This window comes from Pleurodeles waltl, chromosome 5 (genome assembly GCF_031143425.1).
Source record: "Pleurodeles waltl isolate 20211129_DDA chromosome 5, aPleWal1.hap1.20221129, whole genome shotgun sequence".
In the NCBI taxonomy this organism is placed as follows: domain Eukaryota; kingdom Metazoa; phylum Chordata; class Amphibia; order Caudata; family Salamandridae; genus Pleurodeles; species Pleurodeles waltl.
The window spans coordinates 1,257,640,313-1,257,663,118 of NC_090444.1; the positions used below are offsets into that span (position 1 = coordinate 1,257,640,313).

A 22,806-nucleotide genomic window follows, 5' to 3' on the forward strand; every position below is an offset into this window, starting at 1 on the left:
CCATTAGTCGAGGCGAAGAAAAAATAACTTTTGGATTCGACGTGGTTACATTATTTTCTTTACTGTGAGCTTCAAAGTCTGTGACTCACCGAAAAATATCAAACGCGCACGTGACGCTACTGGCACCTCACAGCCTGTGAACATGACTGGAATACTCCATTCAGGGATCACATGTGAGAATTTAAACAGCATTGCACACAGGGGGGCGAAACATTAGACAAATGTAGCTACAACATGAAAACGGGGGATTATGTTTTTGCAGAAAATAAAGGCAATAGGAATTTCAGATAACTTGGAACACCTGAAGCCAGCTGTAAAGGTAACATCCAGGCAGCATGCTGAAAATCAAGCTGTAAGCGATACACAATTTTCACTTAGCAAACACACTGCAAATGGCAACATGTTCAGATAAAGAGATTCCCAGCGATTGTCTAGAAAAACTTTCTGCTTCAGTGTCAGAAGTACAAAGTACATTGCAGGGCACAAAGCAATCAATATGGCCACTTAGACGGGATAAAAATGCGGTTCCAAGTGAGGCATTAACAACCATGTTTGGTCATAGCGTTCAGCATTCATCTCGAAGAGTTTTTGCTTCGTTGCCTACTTACTGGCTTTGAAGCCGGAAATAAACTGCTTTATTTATGGCAGCGTCACTTTTAAGAAGCCAAGTTAAATAACAAGCCCAAAATAAATTGCTAATACCGTAATTTTAAAGATGCTGATTAAGTAATTGACAGATATATCCTGACTTTGGCACTGCTGGACCAGAAAGCATTGGGGTTTCAAAAGATACAGTTGAACGATGTCCTAACAAAAGCATTTTAATCAGCGAGACTAAATCTAAGGATGTCAATATTTCTACTGGTTAGCATACCACTCATTTTTAGATATCAGTTACTTAGAAAGCCAAGGGAGTAGCCAAGAATGTAAAATACCCACCACTTTGAACCAAAGCTCTGATGGCACCAAGCAAGTTAGAACGAACCTCTCCCTAGAAGACCACCCTAGACTCTTTCATCCAATCATTTATGCATTCATCCTTTCACCCTTCCATTCATTTGCTGATATCCACCACTTCACCTTTACATTCTATCATCCATTAATTTTTTCATCCAGTCAATCTTTTCACCATGCCATCCATTGAGCATTTCACCCATCCATTAATCTATCTATGCATGCATCCACACATCCATCCACCCATGCATCCATCATGACTTACCCATCCATCAATAAATAAACTTCCATCCATCAATTGCTTTTTTGTCCATCCATTTATTCACCTGTCCTCTCATTTCCATTTACTCAGCCATCCTTTCACCCAAACATCCATCCATCCATCGATCCCTCTCAGATTTTCATTTACTCTGCCATCCACCCATCCATCCATCCATTTTCCATTTACATCTTCCTGCACCCAGGCCTTTATTGTTTCTCTGGGAGCAGTTTTAATACCACATTAAAGCCAATTATTGGCTGGGGAGCTGCTGGAGAGCTAATTACACATTCGCTTAAGGAGCTTCATACAGGAAAAGGTAACTTTCTAAATGTTACTTTTCCTAAGTATTTATTAAAAATCAGACTTCACCAATTAATTAGAACTTTAATATGAAAAAAATCTTCAAAAAACTATTTTAGCCAGTTCTGGTCAAAAGTGTCAGATTAAAGTTGATCTTCTGTACTTTGAGTTTCCAGCTGGTTCCTAGAAAATGGAAGTTTGGGGAACCCGGACAATGATGACTTGGTTGAGGCGAAGATGACACCAAGGATGGTGGCCATTTTCTTCAGACTTCATCTCATTCAATTTCAATATCTTTACAGGTATCATTACAACCCCACACAACTCTAAAAGATGGGGAAAGTAAGAGACCCATACTTCCAGAGAATGAAATCCTCCCTAGGTACATACTTTAACATAGTCTGGAACTGCACACTAGTGATGGAGTAATGGCGTAAATCAGGGACATATTGGGAAATGTGATGGAAAGAACAATAACCTTAGATCTCAAAATGCAAATGATTCTTCTCACATAATGAGACATCTGGATGGCCCACGTCATACCAGTACATTCATCGCCACTGGCCTACTAATCGCCAAAAGAGGTTTAGTCCGCCACTGGTGAGGAGAAAACAATACTGCACTAGATGAATGGACCAGGAAAGTGGACTTCTGTGCCAAAACAGAAGAATTAGTTTGCACAGCAAGAGGTGTGCAAAGAAAACATACCAACATATTACGTCAAAGGTGGAGCTTTTCACAAGAGGAGATATGAATGGCCCTGAGCCTGTACTAAGGGTCTGTCTTTTTATTGCTTTATTGTATATACATATTGTAGACTGTTTCTCTACTGCAGTATGTAATAGTGGACACACTACCTATACATGAACCCTACCTTTTGCTTCTGCTTTGTTCCTGATTAATACTAAAAGTAATAAAGAGTTTATTGACAAAAATCTAATGCAATGGTGAAGTTAGATTTTTTTATAAATATAAAGGAAAATAACTTTTAGAAAATTACCTTTTCACTACCTGAAGTCCCTGGAGGCTAATATTTGTCATCTCTCCAACTTCCCCCAACCAGTGATCCACATTTGAATTGGTGTGGCTGAGATGAGAAATTCTTCAGGGGAGCTACACAATAGGTCAACTGTGATTGACAGGTTAACCTGAATGGGCAGAGATGACACAGCTGAACCTCACAGAATGTGCCGGTTTGGGGCTATGTGCATCCCTTTTGAGTGTCAAATCCCGGTGAAAAGGTAAAGTTGGGGTTTACATATAACACTCGGCACACTTCAAGCGAAGAAAATAGAATGGCAAGACAATTTCTGTGCATTCACTATCTGGTTGCTGGAAACCCTGCTTTTGTTCTGCCAGACTTCTGTCACTGTGTTTATCGGAGGTACAGTGGCCGACTCAAACTGGATTTTAGTGTTACATGTGGGGGGACACAAGTATTATCAAATTACAATCCCCTTACACCCTTAGCCCTCAGAGCCTAAGGTGAGTGTGGTCAAAGACTTTCACCCATCTTGATAATGCCCAAACTGGGTAGGGACAGCCCAGGGAACTTTTAGCCCAATGGTTAGCGTGTGGCAAACATAAATGCTGCATCTCCAGGCACCTACTTCAGCACACTGTTGGATCGAACGAAGAACAGAAGCAGCTGTGACCTGAGAAGAGCCCAATAGGACTGGACTTGCTCCCTCCTGTACCTCGGACAAAGAAATGGACACCAAGGGTCATAAGGCTGACCGCCTGCTCAAGGTACAGGAATACAGCATGCTACAAGCGGCCTTTTCTGCAGCAGCTCAGCTCACCAGTGACAGATGGATGTGGACTGGACCTTTCTGTTGGCCTCTTTCTGACATCGGTCAGTCTCAAATTGCCTCCAATAAGTGTTATCCTGTTGTGGATTGCGACTTATAGGACTAGGTCAGAAAGTAAAATCTTTGACCAGGTCGAACCCGGTTGGTGTATCAGACCTTCCCTCCACTGCGGACTCCCTCAAATTGTGCCTAGAGACCAGTCTACCACAACCAGTGATTATCATTGGCCCTTTGTGCTTCTTAGCACTAATGGGATTTTTATTGTTTATCCTTTTGAGTTTATTACTATTTTGGTTCAGCACAAATGTGTTATACACTGCCTTAGGTTAAGCCTATCTGCTGTATGTCATACCTACCAAGGCGTTGAGCTCAGGGTAATTTAGTGATTTTAAAGGTTTGTTCGGCCAAGGGCTGTGATTATTCCTTGTGATATATCCCCAAATAAGAATCAACATTATTACAAATGTTTTAGGCAGAAAATTTTGGTAATTAATATTATTTGGTATTTTTATAGGGTACATTAACCGATTAGAAGGTCATTGCAAAGTTTTGCAGGTGTGTCATATGGAACAAAGGCCACACTGCACCATCCTCCAATCTGTACCTCGTATCATGGAATGTGGTTTTCTGTGATGTCATGCTTGGGCTTAAGGTTACGCAATGTTTTTTTCAATGATGTAATCATTATGTTAATTGGCGGTTTCCAAATCTGAACACACTCTACTTCTTTTTCCATCAAAGAATGTTGGCAAATACAGACTTTTGGAACATCTCTTAGAAGATCTATACAAAATGCCATATTGAAACCATGACAAACGAAAATCCACATTCTATTATATGGCCAAAGCTGTACTTGAGCCCCCCTTTAATTTGAATAGCAGAGATTACAATAGTAAAATCAGAAATTCCAAAAAAGGACATATCAGTCACTTCTGTTAAAAAACAAAAAGCCAATTAACTCTGCATGGGGCATTTTTATGGATAGATGTTTAAGTGAAAAGAAGATACAGTAATAGAAACTGAAGCAAAAAGCTTATCTTGTGAATGTGATACATCGCCTTGATTTAGGAGTGATAGCGCAATGCAATTCTATGGTACCTGTTATGATGATTGCAGGGACATCCAGAATGTTGCCATATGAAGCGGTTTTACGATGGCCTGGTTTAGGCTTGGTATAGGCTGAAAAAATACACAGACACAGGACACATGCAAACTACTACAAATGGTTTGAAAGCACATCGATATAAGCAGTGTAAGTTATCACTAACATATGCACACTAATGACAAAAGGGAGACATGCAAAACCATTCCATGCAAACTCAATATTACATCCATGCACATAAGGGTGACAACTGTTAGTACGTCTAATCAATACAACATCTAACAATGCAAAACAAGGAGCAAATTAGTCTTTTAGGTGCGTTACTGTATCGGTAAACTGCATGAAGAGGAGGCAAACGCACAAAACAACAATAACATGTATAAGAAAAATCTAATTTCTTTCAGAGATTTGGTTTGCTATTAATGGAAAGTGCCGTTAAATTTAATGAATGTGACAACTGGCGAGCTTGGGATTCGTTATGGAAAATAAGTTCTGTTGCTTCATGCAACGTAAGGCAAAAAGGTCCTCATTCACAAAGTTTTTTTCCGGGAGTAGTTGTGTCTTACTCCCATCTTAGCTGTAAATTACTCCTGAATATCCAGCCCAGATTCACAAAGTATTTTCAGAGGCGGTTGTGCCTTTTTCCAGAATTAGGCAAGACTTACTCATGATTTCCAAGATTAAGCTTAAGCTCATGGACAGGATTTGAAAAGTTTTTCATACATGAGCAAGCATGCTCTATGCCAGGCCATTACGAGAGAGTAAACCCAAGCCTGGAATAAGTGAACAACTCAAGGAAAGGCTTTGTGGATCATGCATGTACATCCACGAGTAATTCAAACCTAAGAAAGGCGTAAGAAACATCTACACACTAAAACCTTTGAGAACAAGGCCCAAATGTTATTTTGAGAACAATGCCAAGCTTCTTGACTAGATTTTTTTTTTTACAGTCATGCATCCTCCAGGAAAAATCACATGGCTGATAATCATGTATTGTAAAACCAAAAGGTTGTACAGCCATCAACAATTGCAACACAGTAACTTGTACTGAAGAGAGAACTTCGTGGCAACCCCATAGCCACGGTCAGCAATTACAATTAAGGAATTTAAACCAAAAGCAATTTCAACTGCACGCATCTAATTTCCAATCTGTCCTATTTCACTGAAGCAGCAAATATTAAGACAACCTAATAATGTTACATTCCAAAAATGAAGAGCACATTCTGACATACAACTTCAGACATAGTTCAACTTCCTAAACTGGTCTCGACTTAGTTAACACCTAGTTACAATCATATATAATGAAGACACTAGGTGAGGATGCAACAAGGTCGATTTGAGAAAAAATCCAATACAGGTGGAATTCGTGACTTACATTTTCGTGTCGTTAGGCAGCACAAGTCATGCTTATAAGATCCTTTCAGTGCCAGTATGCAGGAAGGAAGTAAATTTCAATAAAATAAGTAGATTTGAGCCTCTCAAGTCGCATTTCTTTTCAAAACAATATATTCATTTAATAAACACTCTTCGACAGGGATACCTTTATCAAGGACTAGAATAAACATGCATCTCAACACTGTATGCCCCGAAAACACATATACTGCATACATGGATTGAAGCCTTATTGAGACTGGTTGTGTATGATCATCCCCAACGCGCTTTGAGCTAAACATGCTGACACACTTTTAGACCCTTGTCAAGACTGACACTTAAAGCTGCCAATAGCTGAAGACTAAATTTCCTCATGGCATTTCAGAAAACAACATTAAGGACAGGGATGAAGTTCAGTCTCATCTAGTAAACTCGAAATACAGATGGAAAAAAACGTGAGGTGGTTAGGGAAGGCATACAAAATGTCGTGTTGTAGGCTCCCCTTTTCTTCATTCTTAAACTCTCCACAAGAACATGTAATGCATGGCCAAAGACGTGGCCCTACCTGCCTTTCCTCAACACACAGCCCCTCTAAGTAGGTCTCATTTGATTGCAAACATAGACTCACAGGGTAAAGTTAATTTTATTATGTGTTCACTCTTAGACCATTTAATTCTCCAATTCCCAGCTACTTGATTGACTGTCACCTAGCAGTAGGACCAGAAATACCTTCTAAAAGCTTCAGTTTAGAGTTTTGCATTCTGGCATGGTGCATACATCACAAAATGCATGTCAACTTTATCCCACTCCTATATTCTGGGTCCCACTCCTATATCCTGGGTCCCTCCTAATCCCAAACTGGGAGGAAACGTCTCCTAATTTAGGTGAAAATTAATCAATGATGATGTACTGGTGCATCATCCTTCGCAGTATGATGCCTGGTAAAAAGTGTCGTAGGGCTAAGAAACACAAATTACATTAATTTGATTAATGTATCTTCCAGATGTTATGGTAATAGGTAAATATTTTTCATAAAAGCAGCCCTTGGCTCACTAAACTTGTGCTTGAGAGCAGATAGGACTATGTTGAGATGCCATCACAGAGTATGCTGTCTGGCTTGGTATAAAATACGTCACCAGGCATTTAGATGAAGCCTGATTACTAAGTTGGCACAAAACAGGTCACTGTTTATGAAAACAAAGGTAGATACTAAGGCCCAACTATGAAATGGAAATCACAGATTTTGTACTGAGACAAGATGGCTGATTTCCTGCTAGCTATCAGAACTTCTACATTGTCAGAGATGCGTCCTTGATGAGCTCTAGCTAGCTCCTCAAGAACCAGACGCTGAAGTTTAGGGTGGGGGTGCCCACTCATATTGACAGACACCAAGTCCTGCCTCAGTGATAGTCAAATGGTAAAGGATATACAGGACACCACATAATCAGACCAGTTTGGGCAACAAAATCAATGTGGAGTAGTAGCTGTCCTTGATGGTAGTAGTCTCTCAGGGATTTTCATCTCGTGTCCACCCAAGAAGAAAAACTGTTGCAACTCTTGTTTGGATACGCTATGAAAGAATCTACATTGTTTTGTCCCGATGCTTCAAAAAGTGTGTTGTGTGAACTGAGTGGAGCCAACTTTTTAGGCTCTCTGATCACAAATGCAAAGCCTTTGCAACATGGAAACCTAAGAGATCTATTTCTAAGGTTCAACGCTAGCTGGAAGAACTGTGAAAAATGGGCTTATCTTTTTTTCTGATGGAGGTAAGGGCTATGTGATTTTCAGTGTTCTCATCCCCCACCTCACTTGGCTCTGAGCACAGAGTGGAATGTTCATAAATACCTTCACTTAAGGTGCATTCAGATGAATAAGATCTGTCCCACGTGTCATTAAAGAACACGACTCAGCAACGTCCCCATCTCAGTTTGGCATGAAAGAACCTCCACTATACAGGACAGCTGCAGTGTGAAGCCTCTGGACCCCGACGGCTGTCATGGTGCAGCACTTCACATACAGATATACGGTATCCCTGATGCGGAAAAACCTTCTAGGGCCATCAGCTGGGAAGTGCTCTTGTAGATGGTTTCAGAGAATTCTAATTCACAGAGGACCCAAGATTACAAAGGGTCCGAGCAGTAGGGCTACTTTTTTGGAAGCCAAGAAACTGGAGGACACCAATACTAAGCAAGTATCCAGATAAGGGTAGAAGTAATTTTTAATGAGGCCTAAGGACCGTGTTCTTAACTGTCAGAACAGGGGTTCCCAACAGTGGAGCTGACAAACTTCCTGAGAGTATTATATGTTGGGTTACGAAAGTATATCAAAGTTAAATTAAAGGAATGTACACTTAGATAGTGTAATAATATTCCCTTTAAATAAGAGTAAGTGAGTCTCTGTTAAATTCACATTCTCAATTTCCTGGTGTTATGTATTTACTTGTTGAAGAGATGTACTGTTCTTATCTTAGGTACATATCTTTGGATGCACTGTATTTGTATTGAATGATCCACTTGCAAAAGGAACTCTTGGGACTCTCATATGCTACTTAAATCCTTATTTCTTATATTTCATTATGAAGACATATTGTCTGCCAGCCAGACAGCTTCATTCTTATACATAAGGGACTTTCTTGGGGCAATTCAGCAAAAACAGGTCAAACGTATATTACAAGTCAGGATCCTTGTACGTCAATGTGAAAATATATGTTTCTTTCAGCTCTGCATAGTACCAGCTTATCCAATGCAAATCCAACATTTATCGTGCAACACATAATCATGGTAGACCAAAAAATATGTATTGATTTATTTTAGTACAGCATTTTAACAATTAATCAAAAAGCTTACTAGCAGGTTAATGTGAAAATCTAGGGTTCTTTCAGTTCTGAATACAAATAGTTCAGCATGTTACCTGCAGAAATGATCCTGGTGCATATTCCATGGCATACTGTCTACTGAAGTCAAACGCAATTTGTAGCCTCAACTGTCTGTGGAGTAGTGGACTTGAATCTCACTGACAATTTGTGCTTGGACTAGGAGGTAGAGGAAGTGGCGCGCTGAAATACTGGACAGCCCTAATTAGTTGAAACGCGGCCTGGGGTGTCACCAATACTGACTGTATTGAGTTCAGATTTGGCAGTGACAATATTATTATTATACTGCTGCGGCTCCTTATCCGTTGAGGAATCAAATTCTTAGATTCTATAACAGAAAAATTTAGACATACTTGTCAGCACATGTAAAGGCTGTTGTTCATGGTCCTGGAACGTATCAGTTAGGTCTCTGGATACCAGCTATTTTAGCTTGGTCTCTTTTTTGCTGAGATTTGCTGCTTTGTCACTTCTTTGCTGAGATTCTACAAATGCAAGCATAACTCGCCATGACTTCATTTGCACCAATTTATCTAATTGAAAGGACCACAGACTGATATGGAAAAAGTTACTGACATTTAACAATGGTTTTGAAGATTGAGAATATGCTAGATTCACAGGCTAAGCATCATGCTATCGTCCATGAATGGGCTCAGAAAAACAACTTTTAACGACAATATAGGATAACTATCATAACTCATAGCTAGGGCGAACAAAGGCCCACCATGTCCCACAGCAAATTAAAAATGTGACCTCTTTTGGGGGTGTGGCCTGACCGGTGAACAAGGCAAGTGTCCCCTGCAGCGCACCAAGACTGCTGGGCGGCTGCGTGGCATCCGAGGCACTGTGGTAGGGGAGGAGAGAGCCTGTGGCCTACCGTGCGGATTGTGGTGAGAAGCCTGCTGACAGGGGGCTCAGTCAGGGCTCCCCATGTGTCTTCTCCGCTCGCTTACTTTAGCAAGCTTGGAGCACCAGACTCACCTGCACTGGGGGCAACTGTGGTATGCAGTCCTGGTTGGAGCTGGCTCAGGCCGGTGCCGCAGTGAACATGCCTAGGGCCCAAGCTCTGTTGGCCCCGACTGGGCAATGCCGGGTATACAATCCCTAGTTTTTGTTGCCTTTGGGGCACCGCTGGAGGATTGCGGCTGCAAGATTCCCACCCCTAGGCCAACTGGGAATTGACTGATGGGCTGTGGAGGCCAACTGCAAGTCTGACGGAGCTGGCTTGGGCACAAGCAATGGCGGGCGCCAAGTGGCTGAGTTGAGGAGCGGAGTGCTATGGTAAGCCGCTGGTGGCCTGTGGACGGGAGGGAAGGTAACTTTCAGTGGACTGGGTGAGACTGAAATGCTCCGTCACCCCAGCTACCTCACCTGAGGGACTGTGCATTGCGGCATTATTGGAGTAATGCAATAGGGCTATCATTTGTGCAACAAGACTTTCCATCTGCGAGACAATACCCGCAAATGCTACAAAGCATCCTGAGTGGGGTATCAGCCTGACTGGGAATGGTTGTAAGGAGGAGGACTCCCACCTCAACGTGACTCAGGTGTCCAGGGGGACCAGCAGGCATGGTCTGGGAAATGGTTTTGGCCGGTACAGCATGGATACGGGTAGTACCCCGACTCAGTACCACAAAGCAAGGTTATTCTGTGGTCCTCCCCTGAAGTGTGACTGACCGGCCTGCGACGTATCCACCAGCTTTGAGGCCCTATTGAAGATGCATTTTTCCCCTGTATATTATCTCAACCCCAACGAATGGCCGCAATGCCAGAAATAGCCGACGTGGGACTCTTACAGGGGGCCTCGCTAAGAGTGGGCGTGTCTGTTGTGGAAGTGGCCAGGCTAGGCCCTGGTGCACCTTTCGGCAGAACAGCTACTAGTATCTTGCAGCGAGTAATCCTGCTCAACTTTGAGACACCCAATTCCCTCACTGGGGGTATTTGACCAAGATACATCGGCTGCCGACTGCTCGTATTGCCCCTTACACTCACCTATGGAAGGTCTGGCAGGTCGAGTGCGTAATCAGGTACCGATGAGAAACCTCAGGAGCACGGAGGCGCACCTGACCAACATGACGAAAGAAAAGACACTCCCTGCTGCCAAGCAGAGTACGATGGACAAATATGCCCAGATCGGCGGTTTGGCCCCAGCTCCGGATGCCCCAGACAAGGCTGCGCTCTTGGCAGTCATAACACAGTCACACAATATGCTTAATGCCAAGGATGGAGCGGTAGGCTCAGACGTTACTTCACCAAGGTCTCAGAAAAGCGGTTGAGTGGATCACAGAGGCTGAGATGCAGGTATCCGGAGTTGATAGATATGTCGGGGACACATTACCCTCCAGTAAATAGATACGTTTATCCAGAATCCATGGATCATTATTGCTACTTGATTACTTCTTACTTCCCAACACATACGTCCATAGGCTAACAGATTTTGACATCTTGGCTAGGGGATTGTCTGATCATTCCCCGATAGCTCTCAGACTCTGCGTGGGGCCCGGAAGACTAGCCTTTAATTGGGGCCTCTCACCGGGGCATCCCCAGAATCCTTCATATCACACGACCCTTTGAAGAGTAACTTATTCTCAATACGGACACAGTGGCTTCCATGGTGGTGCTGTGGGAGGCCTTTAAACAAACGTTGCATTGAGTAGATGTCAGCTATTGCACCGGAGAGCGCCAATGTAGCGGTCAGGCCCTCGTAGACCTTGAATTGCAGATGCGTTCTCTAGAGGAACATGGACGACTGTCCGAAAGATGCGCGGCCGCAGTTAGGATGGGCAAAACAGCAGCATCAACAGCTGCCTAGGGAGGAGGCCAAGCAGGCAGTGCAGAGTCTAATATATCAATGGGGGCTAGGGGGACTGAAATCAAGCAAAATGCTACATCGGTTGTGCCAAATCGCTCACTTCACCACTTTGATTCTTATAATTCGTGATGAGCAGGGCCAGCTGTTGGTGGACCCTCAAGAGGTGGCACAGAGCTTTGCTGCATACTTCAGGAGGTGTACGCTCAAAGGGAGACACTGACTCAGGAATAAATAGTCGAATTTGTAGATACCTTGCCTCTCCAGACCCTTTCAGACACTGCTCGGACTTAGCTAGATGAAGTGATTTCAGAGGAGGAGCTCTCTTCAGCCCTATCAAGACTGCAAACAGCAAGGGCTCTGGGCCCTAATAGATTCCCATGTGAATTATTTAAAGAATTCATGCCCCAATTTGGGAAAAACTTCTTAGGGGGTGATCCATTTTGCACTCTAGGGTGAACTGCTTCCACTGGGCTGGCAGCAGGTGGAGCTTGTGGTCTTCCCTAAGTTGGGCCGCCCACCAGAAGAACACTCATTCTATTACCTGATTGTCCTCCCGAGTATGGGGGTGAAACTCCTGGCGAAAACTTTGGTCAATAGGATAATGCAGTATATACTGGATCTAGTCTACCCCGCACAGACGGACTTTATGCCAACCTGGGCCACATACCATAACATTAGGCATGTTTATAATGCCTTAGCCCTACAAATCGCCTGGGAAGGTCACGGCTGTGCTCCTGGTAGATGTAGATAAGGCATTTGATTCAGTCAACTGGGATTAATTATTTGCTCTTCTCAGGAAGTTGAATTGATTCCTCTCCTATGTTCAGTTATTGTATCCCAACTTATCAGCAACAGGGTGTCTTACCGGACCCATTCCCGATCCATTGAGGGACGAGGCAGGGGTACCCTCTATCCGCACTGTTATTTGCACTGGACCTGGAACCTTTGGCCGTATGGGTCAGAATGGATGCCCAGGTGAGGGGTTTCGAGTGGAGTGTGGGGTTGGCCGATAGAATCGTCCTATATGCGGACAATGTCCTATTCTTCCTTACCAACCCAAAGATCTCAAGGCAACGAATCATGCAGATGATGCATACTTTTGGCAAAACCTCAGGTCTCTATACAAATGCCTCGAAATTCACAGTATTTCCTGTAAATGGCTATGCAGGGACTGTGAGATGGACATAGGGCACGACACTGGCCACAGGTGGTTTAAAATATTTACAAGTATATGTGACCCCAGAAGCGACCTTGTGGGCTCAGAACTTGCCATCAGCATTAACCCACGTAAAAGAAGAAGTAAGGGTCTGGTCCCACCTGCCACTGTCACTGACTAGCAGATCGCCAATCTTCAGATGGTCTCCCTGCCCAGTTTGTTGGGTCAGTTACAGAGCTACCTTTTTGCTATTCCCCAAACTGGTTTTGTTAGATTAATGGGGTTCAAGGTGGGTCCCTACTGGGGAGGGAGGGAGGGAAGGGGAAGGGGGTAGTTTGGGTGTGGGGGAGGGTTGGTAAGGCACTACTTGCATTGCCCTCAGAACCTGTTTTCAATCCACGTATTTTGGTGGCATCACCACAGCTGACCTATCCTCATGCTATTCAGCCTCCCACCTTTTGATTATCGACTGGTGGTATGGCCTTCAGGGCGACACAGCATATGGGGTTGACAAGTGGGCTATGGGCGCAACCAACCAACTTGACTATATGAATGATGGGAGAGTGGCAGGATTTCTTCCACCAGCAACACAAGTAGTCCTAAATGTATGGAAACGTTCCTTGAGGCAGATGGGATTGTGGGACAAACTGACTGAGCAGACACCACTATGGCAGAGTAGCATGCTGAAACAGGTGGCCCAACTGGAAGCATTTCAGATATGGGATACTATTGGGATCTCCACCTTAGGAGATGTGATGCAGGGCACAGTCCTAATATCATTCCAAGATATGCAAACAGAATATCAACTGCATTGCACTCAATTCCATTGGAACTTACAATTACTCCACACTCTCACTCCATACATTAATAACATCACGGATCTTCAAGAATTCAGTCCACTGGAAGGCAAGCTTCTCCTGGAGGACCTTGGAACCCATAAAATAATGGAAATATACCAGACACTCATTACAAATAGCTCAAACACATTATCTGCCCTTAGAGTGGCATGGGAGGCAGACTGACATGCTAGACAATGATGACTGGACCTCGACTTTGAGGTTGCACTGGAAAGCAGTCACTTTGGCCTGTCCCCGATTGATAAAACAAACACTTTCTCAAGGCTCATTACACAAGACACCATCTATGGCACATGGTTGTGATTACTTTCCCGACATGCCTCCGCTGCAGGGCGCAGGAGGGTACCTTCATTCATACAGTGTGGAGCTGAACCTCCCTGTCTGGGAGAAGTCATCTTGTGGACGATACCACTTGACTCAAAATTGATCCTCCTTCATAGTACAGACAGCATGGGGGTGTACAGATAAATGGCTGCTCCTATTTTGGGGTCTAACACTTGCTAAAAGGGACCTAGCTAGGCATGGAAGGCAGAAGCCCCCCTTCCATCGCGATGTGGAAACGAGGTATGGATCATTGCATGGGGTAAGAGGTTGTGGAATATCAGGTGAGGGGAGGTCCCCAGAAGCAATTAAAAAATCTGGTAGAAGTGGAGAGACTACAGCGGAATTGTTTTGGAACCTGCTTGCTCTGCAGCTCATGCCTTGAGGAAGAAATTTGGGGGTATGGATCTGAAAGACAGGGGAATGGCACACATGACTAAAAAATAACTTGTTGTAGGAAGTGTGGATTGTCGTTCTGTGATGGGGAGATATGAATGGGGTTGAAAGTGCAGGCTACTGGTTTCTGCTCATGGGTATGCTAATTCCATTATCCGGTGTGTATTTACGGGCCTGCATGGCCTTTTTGCTAAAACCCAATAAAATGTTATTGAAAAAAATGTGGCCTCTATGTGGGAGGACAAAGCCCTATTATTCAGGGATACCATATGACCACTGAAGATTATGACTGAAAATAAGGCTGAATTCACATCTCACCAAGCACTGGCAAATCCAATCCGCCTGGGTTATAGGAGCTAACACATGTAGAGTCAGCACATTCAAAGCACATTAGAGTGAAACACACAGGACGGAACCTGCAAGAGGGGACAGAAGGCCATTTTTGTAAAGTAGTCCCTCATGCTGCACCATGCAAGAACTCAAGAAGAGGTGGAAAGATACACCCAAGCAACCAATAGCATTATGATGTGAGATAAAATACTCCACTGGGCTGAGTCAAGGGGAGACTGCCAAAGTCTCAAGCCAAGGGCTGAAAGAAGCAGATCAATCAAAGCCAGTGCCTAAAAGGGGTGGACCAAAAGCCAATCATATAGTATACTATAATTATTTGGCAAGTACAAATCAAAAATTTGCTAGTCTAACGAAGAGCCAAATCTTAACACGGGAAAGACATCAGATGTACGAAATCTGCAAGAGTCTGGCACTGTAGCTCACATGAGCCAGTAGCCCAGGAAGGGATTGATGTTAATTGCCTCTGGACCTCACGCAAACAGATGACACAGTTATAACTCTGTAAAACATTTATGAGATGGTGCTCATCAATCCAGAGGGCCGACATTCTAGTGGTAGCATAATTATTCAGCAGTTAAGAGCTGCTGTTTCCAATGTAGGCCGAATATTTAAATCCCATTTGTCAAGTCTAATGATCCAAACTAATTCCCTAGACAGAGGGAAGGTAGCATTTCGGTCACGGGCACCATTGCTTCTACCGGTCAAGAGTCGATGGAAGAGGTGAAGACCCAAGATAGTCTGTAGGCCTCGTGTTCATCTGTCCGTAGCTAAGAATCAGGAACAATACTCAAGTTTGATCTTGGCATCTGGTAGACTTTCTCTATAACCAATCTCTATCAGTTTGTCACTTGTTATCAGAAAGTCACAGTAGATCAGATGGTAATGAAAAAATGTTCTGTTGAACAATGTGTCAAGGATACATGCTTGGACAACTAACCTAAACCATAACATTTGAGCAATTACAGCCTAAAGCATCACTCAGTCATAACATATCTGATAGAAACCCACACCTGCCATTTTCAGAAACGCCCTGACAGTAGGTTTCAATAACACCTCTTCAACTTCTTGATGTTTGTTGTATTATAAGACAGATTAGCAGTTTTGTTGTTTACTTCTATTGTGCTTTTAAGTTGTCATGAGAAAGAACCAACAGCTACACTAGCTGTCAAGGACGCTGTTTCAGCTACTCCTTCCCCTGCCCACAAAAAAGGATGCTGTTTTAGCTACTCCTTCCCCTGCCCCACCAAACAATCTCCAACTTCTGGCTCTATTACACTGGAGGCACTGAAATTCACTTAACTGTACACATGTCTTACTGCAACTGCCACCACCAAATCAAATTAAGGGATGGGGCGGAGAAACTGTGACAACTTTTGGAGCTTTGTTTTTTATTTTCAATCAGTTCCTAGGAGGACAAGTCAAACTGAAGAAATGGTCTTGAAAAGGGAAGGGCCATGCCTTTTACGATGTGTGTAATACGCCAAACATGAAGCTTCTCTGATTTCTTCAGCAAAGGTAACCAAAACCTTAATGATCTTCACTGCATTAGAGAGCTTTATAAAATAGAATCTTCTGAGGTCAATAACCTTGGAGGTGCAGAGATGGGAACATTCTTATTGGCAACAGCTTTGTGCCTTGGAACTGCCTCAACTGAGGGTACTGAGTATGGGGTTTCTACTAAATATGACTACACCAAATAATTCTCACCCTAGCAATGATATTCCTCTATCGTAAGGTTCCTGGAAAGGGTCCAATTATTAATCTTCCAGCTAATGGCCAGAGAACTCTTCTATGCAAGGGTAACGGTTGGGGACTGGCAGATCTAGTGCTATGGATTGCCATTACCATGAAAGTGGAATTAATGTACTATTTTGATAAAACAGGTACAAGAGATACAGAGGTCGTTGGTGTGACATCGTTGTCAAAACAGACAATCAGTTATGTTTCTTGGCCTTTGCCACAGTAGGAGTGAGAACCAAAAACTACTAATTGAAAAAGGGAGCTTGAAAAGATAAAAAGGTATCATAGAATAGCACAAGTTTAAGTTAGATTCTGCTTTTAGATTAAAACTAAGCAAATTAAATTTTGAACATGACCTACTTTTCAAAAAGGTGGGGAGAAGCCTTTGCCCCAGAACACTATCTGTGAACAACCATGCAAAGTCATGAATGTACTGATGAAGACACATCATTCTAATGTATATTGTTAGTATGAGCCTGACTCGCATTTAACAATTTGTTTTCATGGGAACTAGATAACCTGAGTTAATACTGATCTCTGAGAATGGGGAAGAGTCAACATCTGAAATAGGATGGACAGTTACAGTGCTGGAGCTGAAGAGACCAAAAGTGTAAGAGCTCAGCATATATTTTATATTTAGCTTTTCTACCAAGTGAATGATCAAAGCTATTTTTGGCACCTAAGACTAGCGTGGGAAAACAGCACACTGATTAACAAAACGTAAATAAAGTACTTTCACTGCTTATGTATAAACACAAATGAGATCAGTTGGCAACGTGTTTCTAGAAACTAGCATAGCCATTTACATAGTTATTAGAAATAATATTTCATGTAGCCTGAAAAATCCACTCATTATTCATTCATTATTCCTACTGTACCTGCAGAGGCAGCAATTCTTGCTTCTATTTCTGACATATCTGCACTCATCCTCTTGCTTTCTGTTGGAACAAGAGTGGATGGTGGGCGTCCTCGAACATCAGGCAAACTCTCCACACTCCCACCACGAGATGGAGGTAAACTCAAACGGCCAGACTCACCCTAAAATATTAAAAAACACAATTGTTGAAATCCAAAAAAGATAACAAGTTAATATTGGTATCTAAGCTTATATTAACATAAGATTTAGTTGTGTTCCTGGATAGTGGATTATAGTGAATGTCTCCTGGGTAAATTTGGACCACTGAAGCAGATTGCATTTATCTGAATTATCCGATCATTTAGTGATAGGATTCAGAAAGTATATATAGTTTGTTTGCAATAGTTCTATTTGATGTCAACCTTATTATAGTCTGGAATAGCTTCCTACAACATCCACCCACAACACAAAATACACTTGTCTCATCTGCAGGGTGACATTACATTAGCATGAATATAGAAAGCACTGCTAGTTCAATAGATTTTTCTCTTCCCTAACCCCAGGTGCTGGCTGGCAGATGCCTCTGCATATTAATGGCTGTCCTGGCATCTAATACAGCCAGGCATCTGGCACTGCTGATGGCATGGGCAGTGCATGCCTGTGAGCAGGAAACAGTCCACAATCAACAATGGCAAATCATATAAAGGGTCTCAGTGAGTTCCTACAAATCCTCATGTGTGGAGGCAATACGACAAGTCTCACAGCTTGGTATTTTAAAGAGGGGATCATCCACTGTTTAGGGTTGGCCTGCATTTGAGAGGAATTAGCACCAAATAGCACAATAAAACACAAACTCAGTAAGCATAGAAAAAAATGGTGCTGCATGGCAAGTGTATGCTTGTAAAATAAAATAAAATTGAAACAGGAGTGAACAGCCATATAGCAGTGGGATAGTAGTACATAATCTTCACGTTCCAACATGGCCACCATAATTATAAGCAATGCGTTGTCAGTCCTGGGACAGCAAAATAATGATCAACTATAGACAATACCATTTAAAAATGGTTTAGATGCAGTGGCCAAGCAGGATGCAGCACCACGCAAATTAAATGAGCAGCAAGCAAACAGTTCAGTAACACTAATAGGAGCTGCACTACACTCTAAATGTAAAAAAAAAAAAAAAAGGGAGGATAGAAATGAAAGGGGACATATCACTCTAGCCAATAAACCACTAGAGCAGTACCGTTGATCATCGCTTTGTCACTCTAATAAACTTAGGTCTGCTATATTAAGCATAAACCTTCCAGTAAGGCAAAAATCTGACAGTCATAAAACTATAACTAGTACAAAATTACAGTTGGAAAAACATTATCCAGCCTTTCAAGGGATCTCAATAAGAATTCTAAAAGTGCAAATCTTCCACTTGCAGAGTTTGCTAGAGTGATTAACCAACACCCTTTGCCTATGATGGCAATCTGTGAGTCTCAGTAACAAAATATCTGCCTACAGCCTTCAACATACTGCAATAACAATCCACCCTTAAACGTATTGGTTTGAACTTATAATTTTCATAGATGATTCGGGCCTAACGTCTTTGATGAAACCTATCATAATAAACAACTCTTACCACCTATGGCATCTTATTTAATGATTCCCAATGAACTAATTAGGACTATAGTTTCTATCACTGTATCCAGCTCAGGCCTGATGTACTGAGAATAGGTCTTCTAACAAGCTAATCATCAGGCATAGACTTAAAATTACAAATTATGCATATATTTGGTATTTCTAAGTGCAGACCTAGCCCAAGGGCAGCAGAAAGTTCTACATGGTCAAAGACGAGAACACAGTCAACAAGTAATACAAAAATGTACAAAATTACAGTTGGCAAAATAATATACAAACCATACTGAGCGAGCCAAATAAGGTTTCTCATAGAATAAATCTTCTAGTCACAGTTTGTAGGGGGAAAACTAACACCAAACCCCTTGCCTAACAACGTTATCTGAGGCAATCCAGATAAAATACCAGTGTGTAGGCGTAAACAGTGTAAAAAACTATCCACACAAAACCCTCTTGGGCTCAACATATTGGAGGCACAACAGCAGTAGTATAGGCCCTGACTAGATGTCCCTGTGGAGTCAACAGAAAGAGTACAGAACCGCAAGGCTTTACTAGTTGGCATCTAGTAATTTCCTTGAGGGGCAGCAACCTCTTTTTTCACTTTGAGGCAAGGTCAGGCTCCATGGAGCATTTTGGATGTTTTTTAATGCTTTGTCAGTATGCAGTCAGTATCACACAGAGAATTATTTATTTTATTCTGCATGGGTTTATCACCACCACTGATTTTAACTTGCATTCCCCTGCTCTGCAGGTTAGGGAGAGACAATTGTCACTCAGCCCACGACCAACTTTTGTTTTACATGAATAAATGGTCTCTCCCAAACAAATATATATTTTTGTCCATTTGGGTCTTCTGCAGTGGGAGAGCAGGGCACTGCGAAGGCTTTTTTTTATAGTTTTCTTTCAGCCTCCCCAGGCTTACCAACAAGACAGTTAGTTTGCAAAGCAAAATGTGTTGTATCATGCCAAGAATCACAAACTGGTTCATGAACCAAGTTCCAGTTTGGACACCCATGCGGGTGTCTTGGGTGTCCCTGTGGCTATTCACAGTCTAGATGTGCCTCACGTTGCAATTCTAACCTTAAACACAGCCCGGCAGAGAGGAAAGGAACCCAGTCTAAAGGCGTTGTGATTTACAGAAGGCAACGAAGTCGAACATATCTATCTCTCCAAGCCGCAGCAGATAAACATTAATTGAGAAGCTGCCATTATCTCAGGAAAAAGGATTCATTCAGAGATTGTTGTTAATCAATCAATGTGAAACTATCAGATAAAAGTGAACTACTCAGCCTAATGCTTAACTAAAGTAGCCTGCATCGCTAGGTTTCTTGACCGTGCTAAACAACTGGAATGACCAGCTTTTTAGCTGAGACAAGAAACGCACGCAAATAAAAGTTCGATTTTCAGAAATGGCTGGACATGTAGAAGCTGTGTGTATATATGGATACTTTTTAAAAGCAGCCCGTTCTCGGTTTGCCTCACTCCCATGAATTTATCCCTGAACTTGCAGATTAGAATAGTGAAACTTATGAACATGTGAGCAACTCTGGAAACATCTGGAGTTAGGAATATGTGTGTGTGTTCTTAGATCTTGGAGAGGTCAACATGTAAGCTCATGCTGGCAGAAACCCTGCACTTTTTCCTGTTATACACAGTATCTATTAAATATATTTTCAGACTCATCCAAAAGTTGACGATGGCGTTTCAGGGAATGTACCAAAACAAGAAAGCTACTTGTAAGCTCATACCTAAATAGAAAGTTCATCATATGCCAACTTTCAACTCTGTTGTTGCTGTAGGATAGTATGCACAATACAGAACTAACTTTATGTTAAGTAAAAGGTATGTTTAGAGAAAACACAAACATTTTGGATGGAAAGTCTTATTTCTTACCGGCTTGGACGGAGGCTTGATTTGCGCCAGTTTTGACTCCAACCGTTTCATCGTATCATTCTTACTTGCTGGAAAATCACCTAGTTCATTACTAGGATCACTTTTGTTACTGTCAAAAAAGGAGCCTATAATAGAATGTAAGATTGTTTTTTAGACACACATTTTAAAAGGTTAAGTGGTTATTACGTTTGACCACAATAAAACAGAATGACTTAACTAACTAGCCCACACACATTTATACACACATAGTACATATTCACTTAAAACACAAAGTGAAATGATTTTTTTATGGTTACAAATTAAAACAAAAAAAGGGGCAATTTATAGCATTGACCGAAATCCATAGCTAAAAAAAGCCACGCAAATCAGAACATGCACACCAAATGTAATGGTCATAACCCTCAACTTACTCTAAATGCAATGGTGATGACTTAATCTTCAATGTCACAGGTCCAAATACAAATGCTGTAAATAATTTTCCATAGGAAACTATATATCACATTACCCATAACACAATGAAAGACAAATATAAATGTAGTATTATTTATTGGTTTGAGTATGTGTTATTTAATCGCACTGTACTTTTTTACTGGTACACAAATTATGAGGTCATGCATATTGCATTTGCTGTTTGAGTTATGGCTTAGATGGACTGTGGTCATAACCATAACGTGTGCTATCACAAGGCAACGCCATACTGGTTTTTTTTCTAATTTCTAACTCTACTTTAGATCACAGTCTGAACTACTTCTATAATTGCAGTGCAAATGCAAAAGAGTGTGTGTGTTTTGCTCCACAGAGTACTGATTCACAGCACTAAGTAGCACAAGTTGTGCAAGGTGCCTGATAATTGTGATCGGGTTCTGAAAGTAAGCTTCAATGGCTACTGGGTCCACCCTGTGCCACATTCCTGTCTCACCAGGTATTTCTCTGAGAGCATCAAACTGTGATACATCTCCAATGGTCCATACAGCAGAGTAGCAGCACCATTCAACTGACAAAGATAACTCCCTTGATAATATGTTATGCAGGCTTTTTTGTCCAGCATCATCTGCAGCGCTAAAGCTACTGGGAAGCGTTAAGGTAGGAAGTATCCCTCTGTCACATGGATCGGTCCTTTCCTTTTTATGCCTAAGAAGAATATTCAGCTTCTTTTTTGGCATGTTATTTCTTTGTTTTTACCTATTAAAACCTCTTGTTGTTCACTGTATACTTTCATTAAGGGTCGCATTAATGATCTGTGGCTTAAAGTTCCTTCGTTTGGAGAGTAGCACCTTCACTGGACCCCTTTATGGCCAAGGTACAAGATCAGGCACTAAATTTTGAAACCGTCCACTCACAACTAAAACTGTGGTTAGATGTGGTCCTTGTAGTGAATAAACTGTTATTTTGCTACTACTCATGTTAGGTACTCAACATTTCTAACAATCTCTTTCACTGCAAAGCAATTACTTTACAACCTTAGGTAATCTTTCACCAGATTCGCAATGTCAGCCATCCAGGTGACAGTCTCCCTTCATCCAGCCAAGTGCGATGATTCTTACCTCTCAAATGAGACAGTTTTAGCACTTTAAAGAAAAATGTACAAAAAAAGCCCCCTCAATTTAAATTTAATTTATCCAGCAGTGCAGGGGATCCTCAGCATATCCTCTAAAGGCTGCTCAATTTTACTTTTTCATGACACAAGGTCTTAGTTCCGATGTCTGATGATGGCAGCTTTAATAGTTTACTTGAAGATGCGACTAACTGAGAGAGCTGCGAGTTGACAAACCTAAAATGGATGATAGGAGAACAAGCTCCCTGACCCAATGGGATTTCTTTGTTTTTTTTTAATTTTGGCTTACAAATGATCCGCGAAACCAGGTTCACAGACCATTCTTAAATCATCAAGGTTCCAGATGTCTCTATACTGATTAATAGCTCAATTCAATTTGACAGCAACAAAAACACCTTCCTGATGAGCATTTCTCCAAACTTCTGAACTGATTTACAGCAAACTAAGCAAAGGTACTTCCTTTTGAAAACTCCTATTTTCATGCCAAGCGTGGTGTAGTTCCATTTAGCATTTGCTCTTTATCAGAGAGCAAAGAATCTTATGGAAAGTCAAATGTGAAAGGTCACTTTTTTGACCT

General features: G+C 41.9%; 1 protein-coding gene across 4 annotated transcripts in view; it reads right to left on the bottom strand.

Annotated features, from left to right (window-relative positions):
- MAP3K7 (mitogen-activated protein kinase kinase kinase 7) overlaps positions 1-22,806 on the bottom strand; it is a 271,033-nt gene that overhangs the window by 121,616 nt on the left and 126,611 nt on the right. For 2 of the 4 annotated variants that reach the window (XM_069235505.1, XM_069235504.1), the window contains exons 10-12: positions 20,675-20,799; positions 17,181-17,340; positions 4,426-4,506 (exon numbers count right to left, since the gene is read on the bottom strand). In XM_069235505.1, coding sequence (XP_069091606.1) covers positions 4,426-4,506; positions 17,181-17,340; positions 20,675-20,799 — 366 coding nt within the window. The remainder of the gene's footprint in view (positions 1-4,425; positions 4,507-17,180; positions 17,341-20,674; positions 20,800-22,806) is intronic. The other 2 variants (XM_069235507.1, XM_069235506.1) reach the window with 1 other exon arrangement.